This window comes from Squalius cephalus (assembly GCF_949319135.1).
Source record: "Squalius cephalus genome assembly, chromosome: 17".
Lineage (NCBI taxonomy): Eukaryota > Metazoa > Chordata > Actinopteri > Cypriniformes > Leuciscidae > Squalius > Squalius cephalus.
The window spans coordinates 4,822,449-4,837,540 of NC_137138.1; the positions used below are offsets into that span (position 1 = coordinate 4,822,449).

General features: G+C 41.1%; 1 protein-coding gene across 9 annotated transcripts in view; it reads left to right on the plus strand.

Annotated features, from left to right (window-relative positions):
• The window catches only part of sema4d (sema domain, immunoglobulin domain (Ig), transmembrane domain (TM) and short cytoplasmic domain, (semaphorin) 4D), a 69,337-nt gene that overhangs the window by 35,727 nt on the left and 18,518 nt on the right, over positions 1–15,092 (plus strand). For all 9 annotated transcript variants that reach the window (XM_079846559.1, XM_079846557.1, XM_079846555.1 and 6 more), the window contains 6 exons: positions 10,018–10,151; positions 12,095–12,240; positions 12,353–12,415; positions 12,522–12,620; positions 13,939–14,032; positions 14,144–14,260. In XM_079846559.1, the coding sequence (XP_079702685.1) occupies positions 10,055–10,151; positions 12,095–12,240; positions 12,353–12,415; positions 12,522–12,620; positions 13,939–14,032; positions 14,144–14,260 (616 nt within the window). In that variant the 5' untranslated portion in view covers positions 10,018–10,054. The remainder of the gene's footprint in view (positions 1–10,017; positions 10,152–12,094; positions 12,241–12,352; positions 12,416–12,521; positions 12,621–13,938; positions 14,033–14,143; positions 14,261–15,092) is intronic.

Sequence of the window (15,092 nt, forward strand, 5' to 3'; positions counted from 1 at the left end):
TATCTGATATAGGCGGGCCAGAGGCGAGATGACGACAGCGCTGTGACGTCGAAGTCATTAGTAAACATTGCAAGATGGCTATGGATGAACACCAGTTGTTTGAAACGGCTTTGGCCGCTACAATAAACGAGTTAGACGTGGCTTTCTATCTAAAACAGGAACAGAAGACGGCGCTCGAATCGTTCCTTTGCAAGAAGGGCGTTTTTGCTGTTTTGCCGACGGAAGCTAAGCGTATGGGGCTTGTTGTGATTGGTCAGAGTGTTGTCCAATTGTGTGCAGTGAGATTTTCAAATGCATGCTTGGTGTCGCCCCTCGAGCTGGACGAGTTTCATTAGTCGACGCCAGACCATTAATCTTTCAGATTCAGGTCTGGATTTCCAGGCTAGTGGAAACTCTAGATGATTTTAAATATGAGTTGTCATGAAAATCATTATATCAGGTGTCATTTTTCTGTCCTGGGGTTTAGCTGTCATTTCAGAAGCATGTGTCGTGACCTCATGATGTCTGACTTCACTTCCCTGTGGCGTAGATATCAGTTCAGGGGAATTTCTGACAAATCAACTGGTTTTCAGTCATATCTAGGTTATTGATCTTGAACTGTGTTTCTGTATGTTTTTAAACACCTGAATCTGAGTTCAAGGACACAGGACGTGCTGTTTTTACCACACGGGACAGTGAGCACATGCTATGCTAACCGGCCGCCGCTGATAGCGAGCGAGAGGGATGTTTTGGCTTTATCTCACTGATGCTAATTTTGGTCGCTTGTCATCGCGTTCCTCTTCTCTCCTTCCAAGAGCTGCTGATCTGCCTGAAGCTCGGCTCATTTGATATGAATGTTATGCAAACGCTTCCCTGCTCTTTACTCACTGTAAAGCGTCTTCCAACTATGAATGAGTAGAAATACTACAGTTGAAGAAGTTCATCCTTAAAGGCACATTCTGCATTGGGCTGCATGATATTGGAAAAACTGACATTGCAATATTTATTTTTTTCTGCAATATACATTGCAATATGAAAAAATACAGGAGTTTTCACCAGATGACTTGAATAGCTCTATTCTTGAATCAGATGGGTGATTTTGTACATCTGCATATAGAGATTAAAAAGAAATGGTAACACTTTACAATAATGTTTCATCAGTTAACATTAATTACCTACATTAGTTAACATGAACTAATAATGAACAATACTTCTTTCTACAGCATTTATTAATCTTTGTTAATTTTATTTCAACATTTACTAATACATTATTAAAATCAAAAGTTGTATTAGTTAACATTAGTTAATGCAATGTGAAGTAACATGAACAAACAATGAACAGATGTATTTTTATTAGTGGTGGGCCGTTATCGGCGTTAACGCGAGACTCTTATCGCGCGATAAAAAAAATATCGCCGTTAATCTATTCCCCAAGTTGGGTTGGGAGATGATGACGCAATCTACCCACGGCCGCGAGGTAAACCCGGCTGCAACGCATATTCGTCGTCATCTTAAGTAAACACGGCTGAAAGTGAAAGCTGCAACATCCATTATTTGGACTTGGTTCGGATTTAAGCCGTCCGACAAACAGCAGCAAACGATAGACAGAGTGTGTGGGGTAACGGTTCGGTAAATTAACACACGACTAATCCGTTCTACCACCTCAAATTCAAAACGAAACATGATATCACTGAATACCAGCGCGCGCGTATTATTCTCATTCCAATATATCTTAGTGGTGTAACGTTAACACATAATCTCTGTCTATGCCCGATTTTAAGAATCGTTGTTGTGTTTCTTTTTAACTGAAAAGACATCAGTTAGACAATATTATCATTTTAATTTTGGGGTTTCATAAGCTTAAAGCTATAATAAACATTAGACCTACTTAAGTCTCTGCAGCTAGTGTACTTAAATTTTATTTATCTGCAAAATTATGTTGTATACTTACAGTTTTGCACAATATATGTTCTCAAAACTACATATACCCTTTAAAAAAATACATTTAGCAGTTGTTTAGCAGGGTCTGTGTAACCTGTTCTGAAATGGGTTTTTTTATTATAATATACTGTATATCGTTATCGCAAGAGGCTGCAATGTATATCACAATATGGATTGTAGGCCATATCGCCCATCCCTAATTGATAGCCTATAGTAGTTGATAATAACATAGGCCTACCTAATGTTGCCTATGGACGGTAACAGTACAGTAGTAACCTTTACAGTCTATGAGTAGAACAGCTTTCTCAAGCAGTTTGTGATGCATTGTGGAAACAGGAGATGAGCCCCTGGTCTAATGCGCCACCTGGCTTGAGAAACCCGTTCTCAAAGACTTACTTTTATAGTCATTATTTGGGTAGCACACATATTCTGAATGCCTTCGGCAGAATTCAAATGAGCCATTTTAATCTAGATTAATCTAGATTAATTTCAAAATTAATCTAGATTAATCTAGATTAAAAAAATTAATCTATGCCCACCTCTAATTTTTATTAAGTAACGTTAACAAAGATTAACAAACACAGTAACACATGTATGATGGTTATGTATCATGGTTAGTTCTGTGACGGGGCGCATAGCGACCGTCACGGCATCGATGCGCTACCTATTACAGTTCACAAAGACTGAGTGCAAATGTTGCTTGTTTGTCAAGCGTGTTAATGTGTTTTGTTAATCATTATATTGTTTCAAATCAGCGGTAACTTAGCCTTTTATCAAAACTCCCACAGTAATCCCGTAGTTTCGTGTGCACACTTATAATATCTATTACTACGGTGATTTATATGCTATAGCTACTATCATCAATACATATCTTGCTGTTTAAAACCTTGTTATTTATTTCACAATCGTGATCAGTTTCAATAACCACGTAACACATGTTTTCGTTAATTATGTATCTGTTTATTTAGTTTAAAAGGAACATAGCTTTGACATACCATCTTTGTGTCTTACTGGCGTCTCCGGTTTGTTTGTGTAAAGGAAATTTTGCCGCAATTGGGGGGTTTAAATGACGCTATGACTTCCGGGTCAATTGCAAGTGAACCGGAGTTTGAGTTATTAATTGTTTGACTGTTAGTATGACTTGTGGCTTTGCCAAATGTTAGCTGGAAACATAGAAATAATATTTAGTAATTTTCTAGTGTTATAGATGTAGCATTTCGGTTGTTTTTAAGCATTTATGGACTATTCACCTGAGCCACCCCTGCATTGTAATATTGTGTTGGTATGTGCCAATTTCAGGGGTACCTTTAGTCCTATAAAGATGGGTAGCTTTATTCTCTTGGGGGAGCATGAGAAGAAAAAACATAAGTCTGTGTGATGTTCTAGTGGCTTGTGTAAAGGTCAATTACTAAGCAGCTGCAAAATTTTGATTGTTTTTTTTTTGACTTTTATGTCAATTTATTTTCTTTACTAAACAGTATTTTTTTTTTCTTTTTTTTTTTGAAAATTTGTAATGCCTTTCTTTGGCCTTAATTGGGGTAAATAAAAATATCCCATCTGTTCAAATCCATCCAACTTCTCCTGAGTGTTTACATCTGCTCACGACGACTCAGCCACATTTACCCTCAACATTTGGTGGCAGCGGTTTCCGGGTAAACAGTGTCCGAGCAGTACTCAGTGAGTCAAGATGGACAATCAGGGCAGAGGTACGGCACCCCCTAGAGATGGTTCAGCTATGGGTACCAGGCCCAAATCCACAGAGTCGTCCAAGCATCCTACTCCTGTGGTCGAAGACAGGACAGATCGCTTGGAGAGGATTGTGAGAACGATGGTGGAGTCTCAGCGGCATCAGCAGGACCAGATAGAGGCAGAGGCGCTCCGGCAAGAGCGGAGATGGAAAGGTATGGAGCACCAATTCAAGCAACTACAGCAACTGATGAGAGGCGATCCAGCATCAACGCAGGCGACAAGGCAGCCACTCGCCGGAATGCAGCAGATGGATCTGCCCAGCTCCCGCCCTTCGACAGCCTTTGATCCGCTCAACATGCCTTTTCTGGATTTACCAACTCCTCAGCCACATCCAGATCAGCACCCAGCACCAGGGATGCAGAGCTCTCTTAACTCCACCGCCCTTGGCCTTGCCGCACCTCTAAACCTCCAGCGGGGGTGGAAACCCCCTAGGATGTCCTCGTATGAAGAGGACGAAGATATTGAACATTATTTAACCACTTTCGAAAGGCTTGCAGCAGCAAGTCAGTGGCCCCATGACACTTGGGCATTGTATCTTGTGCCCTTGTTAAATGGTAAGGCCAGATCTGCCTATGTGGCCATGTGTGTTGAAGACAGCCAGGATTACATGAAGGTGAAGCAAGCCATTCTCAACAAGTTCAACATCAGTGCCGAGACTTACCGCCAGCGTTTCCGCTCCAAGTCTTTCAAGGAGGGTGAGACGGCAAAAGAACTTCAAGCCCGGCTAAAGGACCTGATGGAGAAGTGGCTAGTTCCAGAGACACGGACCAGGGACCAGGTGTGCGACCAAATCGTGCTGGAGCAGTTCCTGGGCATGCTGTATCCTGAGCTTCAGGTGTGGGTGAGAGAACGCACCCCAGATTCATCGGCGCAAGCAGCAGAGCTGGTGGAGACTTTCATGGCTGCCAGACAATCCAGAAGAGGCTATCACCTGGGTCCACAACAGCAGGACTGGAGAAGACCCTACCAAGCAGCCCAGAAAGAGCCAGAGAAGACAGCCTCTGGTAGGTCTGTGGGTGGTAACAGTCGAGTATTTAGGCCCTCTAACAGCCCCAATAGCCCCACTCCAGCTGGAACACCTAGAGTACCTATATGTCACGGTTGTGGTCAGCAAGGTCACATTAGGCCCAATTGCACTCTGAAGAAAGTGTCTGATTCCAGACTATGTTACCTACCTGGCCCTAGCAAGCACTTATCTTGTGTGTCTTCTGATGTTACTGTCCCGGTGAAGATAAGTGGAAAGATAGTCCAGGCTTTAGTTGACTCAGGAAGTAGTCAGTCTTTTGTTCTTGAATCTTGTTTGAGGTCTGATTTCCAGCCAGTGGGCAAAGTGAGGGTCCGCTGCATACATGGGGATGAGTCCGAGCACCAGACCAGTGAGGTCCTCATAGAAATTAATGGCCAGAAATACTTGTTAACCGTAGGGATTTTGGATAAATGCCCTTACCCAGTGATTTTAGGCCAGGATGGGCCAGTTCTTACAGAACTATTGCAAAGTGTTAACACAGTCAGTGCTTATGTTACAACTAGAGCACAGGCCAAGGATAAACTAGACTCCAATGTTTGGTCAGAGTTACCATTTGAGGGTTGTTCGGGTGACAAAACTAAAAAGTCCAAGGCAGAGAGGCGTAGAGCAAAGGTGGCAGGTACAGCTGTGCAGGAAAGTCTATCCTTTCCACAACTAGAGGACACTGAAGTCTGTGATGAAGACTTCAAGAAACTTCAACAGGAAGACCCCACACTTAGCTCTTGCTTTTCTTCTGTTAAGACCGATGATGAGGCTAGAGAAGCCACGAGGGAGGGTGACATGTGTTTTGTTGTCAAGGATGAGAAATTGTATCGAGTGAGTGCAGACACAGAGCAATTAGTTGTTCCTGAGACTCTTAGAGCCAAAGTGTTACACCTAGGTCACAGCATTCCGTGGTCAGGACATCTAGGTAGGGAGAAGACTGAGAAGAGAATCCTACAAAGATTTTATTGGCCAGGTTTCAACAAGGACATAGCGGAGTACACTAGGTCATGTCCAGAGTGCCAGTTGTCTGCTCGCTCCAAAAGGGGTTTAAAAGCTCCCCTCATCAGTCTCCCAATTATTGACACACCTTTTAGTCGCATTGCTATGGATGTAGTTGGTCCCTTAGAGAGGAGTAGGGCAGGGCACCGCTATATCTTAGTAATTTGTGATTACGCAACACGTTACCCAGAGGCATTCCCCCTCAGAAATACTAAGGCAAGGCAAGTGGCCAATAGTTTAATTCAGCTTTTCTCCCGTGTGGGTGTCCCTAAAGAAGTCTTAACCGATCAGGGAAGTAATTTCACCAGCAAGGCATTGAGGCAGGTGTACTCCCTGTTAGGGATTCGGGGTATTAAAACCACACCCTATCACCCGCAGACCGACGGCATGGTTGAGAGATTCAATCAGACCTTGAAGTCGATGCTGCGGAAGTTCGTGTCCGAGTCAGGAGCTGACTGGGACCAGTGGCTGCCTTACCTATTGTTTGCCTACAGAGAAGTACCGCAGGCATCCACCGGGTTCTCTCCCTTCGAACTCTTGTTCGGACGGGAAGTGAGAGGCCCGCTTGACATCCTCCGAGAGAGTTGGGAGGGGGACGCTCCTCAACAGCCAACCAACATTGTGAGTTATGTCCTGAAGATGCGGGAGAAGCTGGACCAGCTGAGCTCCAAGGCCCACCAACATCTGGCCCAGGCTCAAACGAGGCAGAAAACATGGTATGACCGGACAGCACGCAGTCGCACCTTTATGTCCGGACAGAAAGTGCTGCTGCTGTTGCCATCATCGGAAAGCAGTTTGCTGGCAAAGTGGCAAGGCCCGTTCAAGGTACTTCGCAAGGTCGGTGAGGTTAACTATGAAGTCTCAATGCCAGATAGACGTCGCTCCAAACAGATCTTCCACGTGAACCTCCTAAAACAATGGATTGACCGACCATCTTCTATCCAAGACCAGCTGTGGGCGCGGACCGTGGAAGAGGAAGAAGAGTCGTTGGAGCAGTACTTTCCTACTGCGGGTGGTGAGTCAACCTACCCCTCCGTTACCCATTTGACAACTGAACAGCAGAAAGACCTGCTGAAAATCATCCCAAGAGGCCTGTTCCGAGACCAGCCGGGGCGAACTGACGTCATCACCCACGACATCCGGCTAACTTCTCCAGGCCCCATCCGGCAGACCACCACCAGGGTTCCAGCGCGACTGATCCCCGCGCTGAAGCAGGAGGTGTTGGCGATGCTGGAAACTGGGGTGATCGAGACCTCACACAGCGAGTGGTGTAGTCCCGTGGTGCTGGTGCCAAAAAAGGATGGGGGGCTCCGCTTCTGTGTCGATTTCTCGAAGCTGAATACCATCTCAGCTTTTGACCCATATCCCATGCCCCGTGTGGACGAGCTGGTGGAGCGCCTGGGAAAGGCTGAGTTCCTCAGCACCTTAGACTTGTGTAAGGGGTACTGGCAAGTGCCACTCACCCCCCAAGCACAGGAACTGACTGCTTTCAAAGCTCCATCTGGCTTGTTCCAGTTTAGGGTTATGCCCTTTGGCCTTCATGGAGCAGCAGCAACATTCCAGCGTCTCATGGATGAGGTGCTGAGGGGCGCTGAGGACCACGCCGCGGCTTATATCGATGATGTTATCATTCACAGTTCATCATGGGAAGAACATCTTCAACACCTCAGTGATGTCTTCCGTAGGATTCGACAGGCCGGGCTGGTAGTGAATGCCAGCAAATGCCAGCTAGCCCGGTCTGAAGTGTGTTACCTGGGATATGTCCTGGGTTGCGGCTCCATACGTCCTCAGGTCAGCAAGGTGGACGCCATCCGCAGCTCCCAGCCGCCTTCAACCAAGAAGGGGGTGAGATCTTTTCTGGGGTTGGTCGGATGGTACCGGCGGTTCATCCCCAACTTTTCAAGCCGAGCAGCTCCCCTGTCAGACCTCACTCGCAAGACCAGCCCCAATAAGGTGGTCTGGACTGCTGAGTGTGAGGCAGCTTTCCACGACCTCAAGGAGAGCATGTGCCACGAACCGGTGTTGCAGAGTCCTGACTTTTCCTTACCCTTCACGGTGCAAACCGACGCTTCGGGCATCGGTCTGGGAGCAGTGTTGTTGCAGGGTGAGGGGGAGGACAAAAGACCCATACAGTTTGTGAGCCGCAAACTGTTCCCTCGCGAGACTCGGTACTCCACCATCGAAAAGGAGTGTCTTGCCATCAAGTGGGCTCTAGACACTTTAAAATATTATCTTGTCGGCAAAGAGTTTGTCTTGGAGACAGACCACAGGCCCTTGCAATGGCTACATCGCATGCGTGACTTTAATTCCAGAATCACCCGATGGCACCTATCCTTGCAGCCATATAGGTTTACTGTGAGGTATAGGGCAGGAAAGGACAATATCATTGCTGACTTTCTTTCACGTCATGAGCTGGACATGGACGTTCTCTCTTAAGGGGGGGGGTGTGTGACGGGGCGCATAGCGACCGTCACGGCATCGATGCGCTACCTATTACAGTTCACAAAGACTGAGTGCAAATGTTGCTTGTTTGTCAAGCGTGTTAATGTGTTTTGTTAATCATTATATTGTTTCAAATCAGCGGTAACTTAGCCTTTTATCAAAACTCCCACAGTAATCCCGTAGTTTCGTGTGCACACTTATAATATCTATTACTACGGTGATTTATATGCTATAGCTACTATCATCAATACATATCTTGCTGTTTAAAACCTTGTTATTTATTTCACAATCGTGATCAGTTTCAATAACCACGTAACACATGTTTTCGTTAATTATGTATCTGTTTATTTAGTTTAAAAGGAACATAGCTTTGACATACCATCTTTGTGTCTTACTGGCGTCTCCGGTTTGTTTGTGTAAAGGAAATTTTGCCGCAATTGGGGGGTTTAAATGACGCTATGACTTCCGGGTCAATTGCAAGTGAACCGGAGTTTGAGTTATTAATTGTTTGACTGTTAGTATGACTTGTGGCTTTGCCAAATGTTAGCTGGAAACATAGAAATAATATTTAGTAATTTTCTAGTGTTATAGATGTAGCATTTCGGTTGTTTTTAAGCATTTATGGACTATTCACCTGAGCCACCCCTGCATTGTAATATTGTGTTGGTATGTGCCAATTTCAGGGGTACCTTTAGTCCTATAAAGATGGGTAGCTTTATTCTCTTGGGGGAGCATGAGAAGAAAAAACATAAGTCTGTGTGATGTTCTAGTGGCTTGTGTAAAGGTCAATTACTAAGCAGCTGCAAAATTTTGATTGTTTTTTTTTTGACTTTTATGTCAATTTATTTTCTTTACTAAACAGTATTTTTTTTTTCTTTTTTTGTTTGAAAATTTGTAATGCCTTTCTTTGGCCTTAATTGGGGTAAATAAAAATATCCCATCTGTTCAAATCCATCCAACTTCTCCTGAGTGTTTACATCTGCTCACGACGACTCAGCCACATTTACCCTCAACAAGTTCATGTTAGTTAATACATTAACTAATGTTAACACACACACACACACACACACACACACACACACACATATATACACATACACACACACACACACACACACACACACACACACACACACACACACACACACACACACATATATATATATATATATATATATATATATATATATATATATATATATATATATATATATATATATATATATATATATATATATAAATAAATTTTTTTTTTTTTATTAATATTAAACAAAATCAGAAATGTAATTTAATACAAAATAAATTTATTTTATAGTACAGCTGTAAAAGTACTATTTACTTCTTAAAATCTTTATTTTCAAACATTAAACAATCAAGCTTTTATTTTGGTGGATTTCTGGCAAATAAATAAATGCAATTTCATGTAAATGAAAACAGTGCCAGACTTCACTCTATGCATATATTTATGTAATTAATCACAGCCTTTGTGATTTGATGATCACACGTAGCCATATCTCAGCTATTCTGTCATCATTGTATCAATAATTATTTAAGTTTTGCAATATATTTTTATACTGTAAATAGTTTAGACGAGCATGAAAATGGTAATGTTTGGACCATGGTACTGTATATATTCAAAATTGCATGTAAGCTGCTGTTTTGTTCATTGTATGGAAATGAGCAGTGTGAATATGATATGTATATTCATTTGTTGTTGTTGTGGTTAAAGTAAACACTTGATGTCACTCTTAATAAAGCCTGTTACCGCTAAATGATGACACGTGTCAGTTTGAACATGCTAAATCCATTTCATTGGCTGTGATTGTCTCAGATGTGGAGCTCGTAGTTCGACTGACAGCTGTCTTTTCTTCCTTTTCTCTCTGTCGTTCTCACAGAGGAAACATCACGCTGCCGAAGATCCCGGAGTCCAACATGGCTCTGAGCGTGTTAGGAGTGTTTCTCGGATTGCTTCTGGAAGTTTCCACACACGGCCCCTCCAGCGTTCCCAGGAGCTCATGGAAGCAGGATGGTGAGTGAAGGGTTAATTTAGTTTTTCTTGTCAAAAATGTAATGGGTGTCAAACGTCTGCTGGCACCACATGTGTGTGTGTGCTGATGCTATGTGTGTTAGAAAAGCCACACATCAAACTTCCTGTGATGGTGAAACCTCTAAACTTATAAACTTCTTGAGTGTGAGTGTGTGTGTATTTATACTGTATATATGTGTATACCTATATATATATATATATATACACACACACACACACAATGTCACTATGATTTGTCTTAAAGAAATTAATACTTTTATTCAGCAAGGATACGTTTAATTGATCAAAAATTACAATAAAGACATGTATAATGTTACAAAATATTTTATTCTCAATTCTATTCTATTTCAAATAAATGTTGTTCTTTTGAAAAAATGGGTCAAGGTTTCCACAAAAATATTCCGCAGCACAACCTTGATAATAATAATAAATGTTTCTTGAGCAGCAAATCATCATATTAGAATGATTTCTGAAGGATCATGTGACACTGAAGACTGGAGTAATGATGCTGAACATTCAGCTTTGATCACAAGAATAAATTACATTTTAAAATATTTTTTAATTTGTTGTAATATTTCACAATATTACAGTTTTTGATCAGATAAATGCAGCCTTGGTGAACATAAGAGACATGAGAAAAACATTAAACCATTTCATCCCCAAACTTTTCAACAGTTATATATGTAAATTATATATATATATATATATATATATATAGTTTAGAAGCATGTTTTACCATCACAGGAAGTTCGATGTGTGGCTTTTCTAACACAGACCTGCAGACCCGAGAGCCGCAAGTATGTAGCGTAAACTCGCACGCATGCACACACCAAACTTAGCTGCCATACACAACCTGAAGTGTGCCAGTGACACATAAATCACTATCTTTGAATGCTCATGCTCAAATATACATGTAGTGTATAAATATCCCTTACTAAACATAAAGTGTTCACGAATTACAGCCATTGCACTTTGTCTTGGTCGTTTGTGTCCTCCAGAAGAAGCTATTGTAATCAAAATGTACCCTTTTTACTTTCTTAAAGGGGACGTCTTATGCCCTTTTGTCTAGATGTTATTTTTGGGCTATACTAAAATAGGTTTTCATGCTTGAATGTTGAAAAAACACATTATTTGTCCCATATTCTCCATTGTTGCGGCTCCTCTCGTCCCAGTCTGTCAGTAATGCTATGTTTAGTTCCTGTCTCTATGAAGCCCCTCCTTCTGAAAAGCACACTGTGCTCTGATTGGTCGGCTGGAGCAGTGTGTTGTGATTGGTCAAGCGCTTCGAACGTGTTTAGGAAATGTCCCGCCCCTTACTATAACATGAGATTTAACACACTACTAACTAACTTGACCCGGCCCCGCCCTTTTATTCTGCGTATGAATTATTTAAATGAGGAATATTGTGACGCGTTTGTTCGTTTCAGGGAGTTAGAAACACTGACACTGATATAGAGAAGAACTCTTTGTAACTTTGCAGAGCTTTTTCATGCTTAAACAGCAACATTGCACACTAAAGAACATGAACATATATAACAAGTTTAATATGACTGCTTTAATGCACATAATTTAATGCTAAATAATGTTAATTTAATAGCAAAAAAGGAGCAATTTAAAAAGAAGCATTAGCAATTGGGCTCAGGATCTCCTCTAGAGCGGGTTCAACCACAACCAGCTGGAGAATTATATTTTTACTGTTTAATATACTCTTTTGAAAGTTTATTCACTTTTAAAATGTGCAATGTATTCATTCAGCATACGTAAAGAGATTCCAGAAAATGTAATGTCTTTTCCAGCCGTTTCTCTCCTTGAATTTTCCGTCTTAGTCAGATATGTCTCCTATTTATTTCCAGTATCCAGATCTCGGCCAGTACCCACAAATCCCATCTGATGGTTTGCTAATGTGTGTGTGTGTGTTCCTGTAGATGTGAACCTGCTTGAGTTCTGGGAGCCGGATGTGTTCAACTACACGACTCTCCTGCTGAGCGAGGACAGAGGTGTGCTGTACGTGGGCGCTCGAGAGGTCATCTACCAACTCAACATGAACAATGTGTCAATCAAGAGCAACCAGGTGACAATTATTCCTGCCTGCCATCTCTTTTAAAGACTCTTTATGTTGGTCACACACAGTGCTCTGTTAGCAGACAGTGTTGTGATGTTGTATTGACTGTGGTCTCTTTCAGCTGATGTGGAAAGTTCCAGAGAACGACATGTCGATGTGTATTTTAAAGGGGAAATCCAAAGAGGTAATGTGGAAAAATGTCTCCAGTCTGAATATTTCATCAGTGATGGTGGAATCTTTGTACATATTTGATCCAGAGGATGAACTGTTTTTTTGTGCTTGTGAAATAGACGGACTGTCGAAACTACGTTCGAGTTTTGCAAGTCCTGGATGAAGACAATCTGTATGTTTGCGGGACTCACGCGTTTCAACCTCTCTGTGATTATCTGGTGCGTACAACTCTTAATATTCACTAATTAAACCTTCAAAACATCAGCCGAGCTTGCCAGCAAACACTCAACCGTAGAAGATGTTTACAAGTTTTTAATCGGGCAACAGCAAGCGTCCACTTTTTATCAGCATTGGTTCCGGGAGTGTTTTTTCCATCTATTTTCACCAAATTGAGGGTTTTAAGTTTTGAACCAAGCTAACCAGCTCGCAGATAAATAACATTGCAAATATTTCGAATAACATTTGAGACAAAGAAATATTTGAACATTTTGGGGAAAAAAGGCTTTGTGAGCATCTTTTATGAAGGAATGAGCTACTCTGCGCATAAAGCATTACAATATTACGGCCACAAATATAATAACACTGAGAATTATTAAATGCAGCTATTAAATGCAATAAAAAAAAAAGGTTTAAATGCCACTAATACATGGCTTCTACAGAAGCATATAAAATCATTCTCAAACTTCTCAAAAATTACATTTGCATTACTATTACTCTTTGGATAACGATCCAGCGACATTTACTATTATTTTATATATACAGTAGTATATATATATATATATATATATATATATATATATATATATATATATATATATATATATATATACATATATATATATATATACATATATATATATATACACATATACATATATATATACACATATACATATATATATACACATATACATATACATATATATATACACATATACATATATATATACACATATACAGATATATATATATATATACACATATATATATATATATATATATATATATATATCTGTATAATGCAAATTTGCGAGTGTGACTCACAACTGAATCCTTGATTTGATTTAAAAGATTCACACACCAAAACGAGACAATATACGAGAACTGCATTGTGGTTTTAGTTATCAATAGCAACATTGCTGGGATCTTTACTTGTGGGAACTCAGCTGTTCCGCTTTATATAGTTTTAAACACAAAAGTATTAGCATCAATTTCAATATGTGTGACATTTTGGTTTCTCTGTATTGTCAGAACTTCCCTGATATTTTGATAACAATGGCCCTGTTAATACATTTATGAGTTTTAATAGAATAGTTTCCTCTTTTTGTTGCCATAAAGACAGACAACAGGGTCATGTGACTCTGTAGTGTGAACTATTTATTTACATTTATGCATTTGGCTGACACTTTTATCCAAATTGACTTGCATTGCATTCAAGGTCTACATATATGATGCTTTATATCTGTTCCATTTCTTATTTTACTTTTACATAATAAAGAATGTTCTGATGTCTCTTACCGGCTCATTTCTCTTTAGTCTCTGGAGAATTTCAGTTTGCTCAACAGACCAGAGGATGGCAGGGGGAAATGCTCCTTTGACCCGGGCCAAAGTTTCACTACCGTAATGGTTGGTAAGTTCACCTGTAGTTTCTGCAGGACAGCCTCAGTGTTTCGTCTGGTATTCTTCATATTCTCATATTTCCAGTAGTAGTGTGTTAACTGCTTGTGTGTTTCTTGTTCAGATGGTGAGTTGTACTCGGGAACCGCTTATAACTTCCTGGGGAGTGAGCCGATCATCTCTCGATCTTCTCCGTCTCAGAGTTTACTGCGCACAGAGTATTCCACATCGTGGCTCAACGGTACGTGCAAATGTTTCCATTACAGTAGACAGTGGTATAAAATAATAAATTGTATAAGTACATATAGGGCCCTATTTGAACGATCTAAGCACATGGTCTAAAGCACAGGGCGCAAGTTCACTAAGGTCGTGTCCGAATCCACTTTTGCTAGTTTAACGACGGGAAAATGGTCGGTGCTCCCGGCGCATGGTCTAAAATGGTTGTCCCTATTCTCTTAATGAGTAATGGGTGTGTTTTGGGATTTACGTGCGTTAAACCAATCAGAGTCTCATCTCCCATTCCCTTTAAATGCCAGTTGCGCTCACGCCATGGCGGATTCGCTATTTACATGACAGAATTTGATAGTGGAAAGGCCGAACGCGTCTCCAGAGCGCAAACGGATCCGCTCGTGCGTGAGGTAAAAGTGAGCAAGCAGAACATCTACGGGACAAGCCGGATTCAACATATCTTTATGAACACAATTATAATCTTTTACATTGTAATCCTTTTATATTAAATATTTGGCATGTTTGTGTGTTGCTGTGCGTCCCTGTGTGTTTAATAAGCAGAGTGTACGTGCGTTGTGGATCCGCCTATAGGCGCACATTACTAACGCGCTCTTTAAATAACAAAAAAAATACTACGCCATTGACTTTAGACCAGGATTCAGTCGGTCAATGGCTCAGTCTATTTATGTTGCCTCAAAATAGAAACGCTTCAACAATGCACCAGAACACACCTCGTCCTCAGAACAGCAGCCCATGGGCGCACAGATGGGCGCAAATACATTTGCTATTTAAACAACGTGAGCAGGACGTGAAAATGAAAACTGCGTCGGGCTGAAACTAGCAAA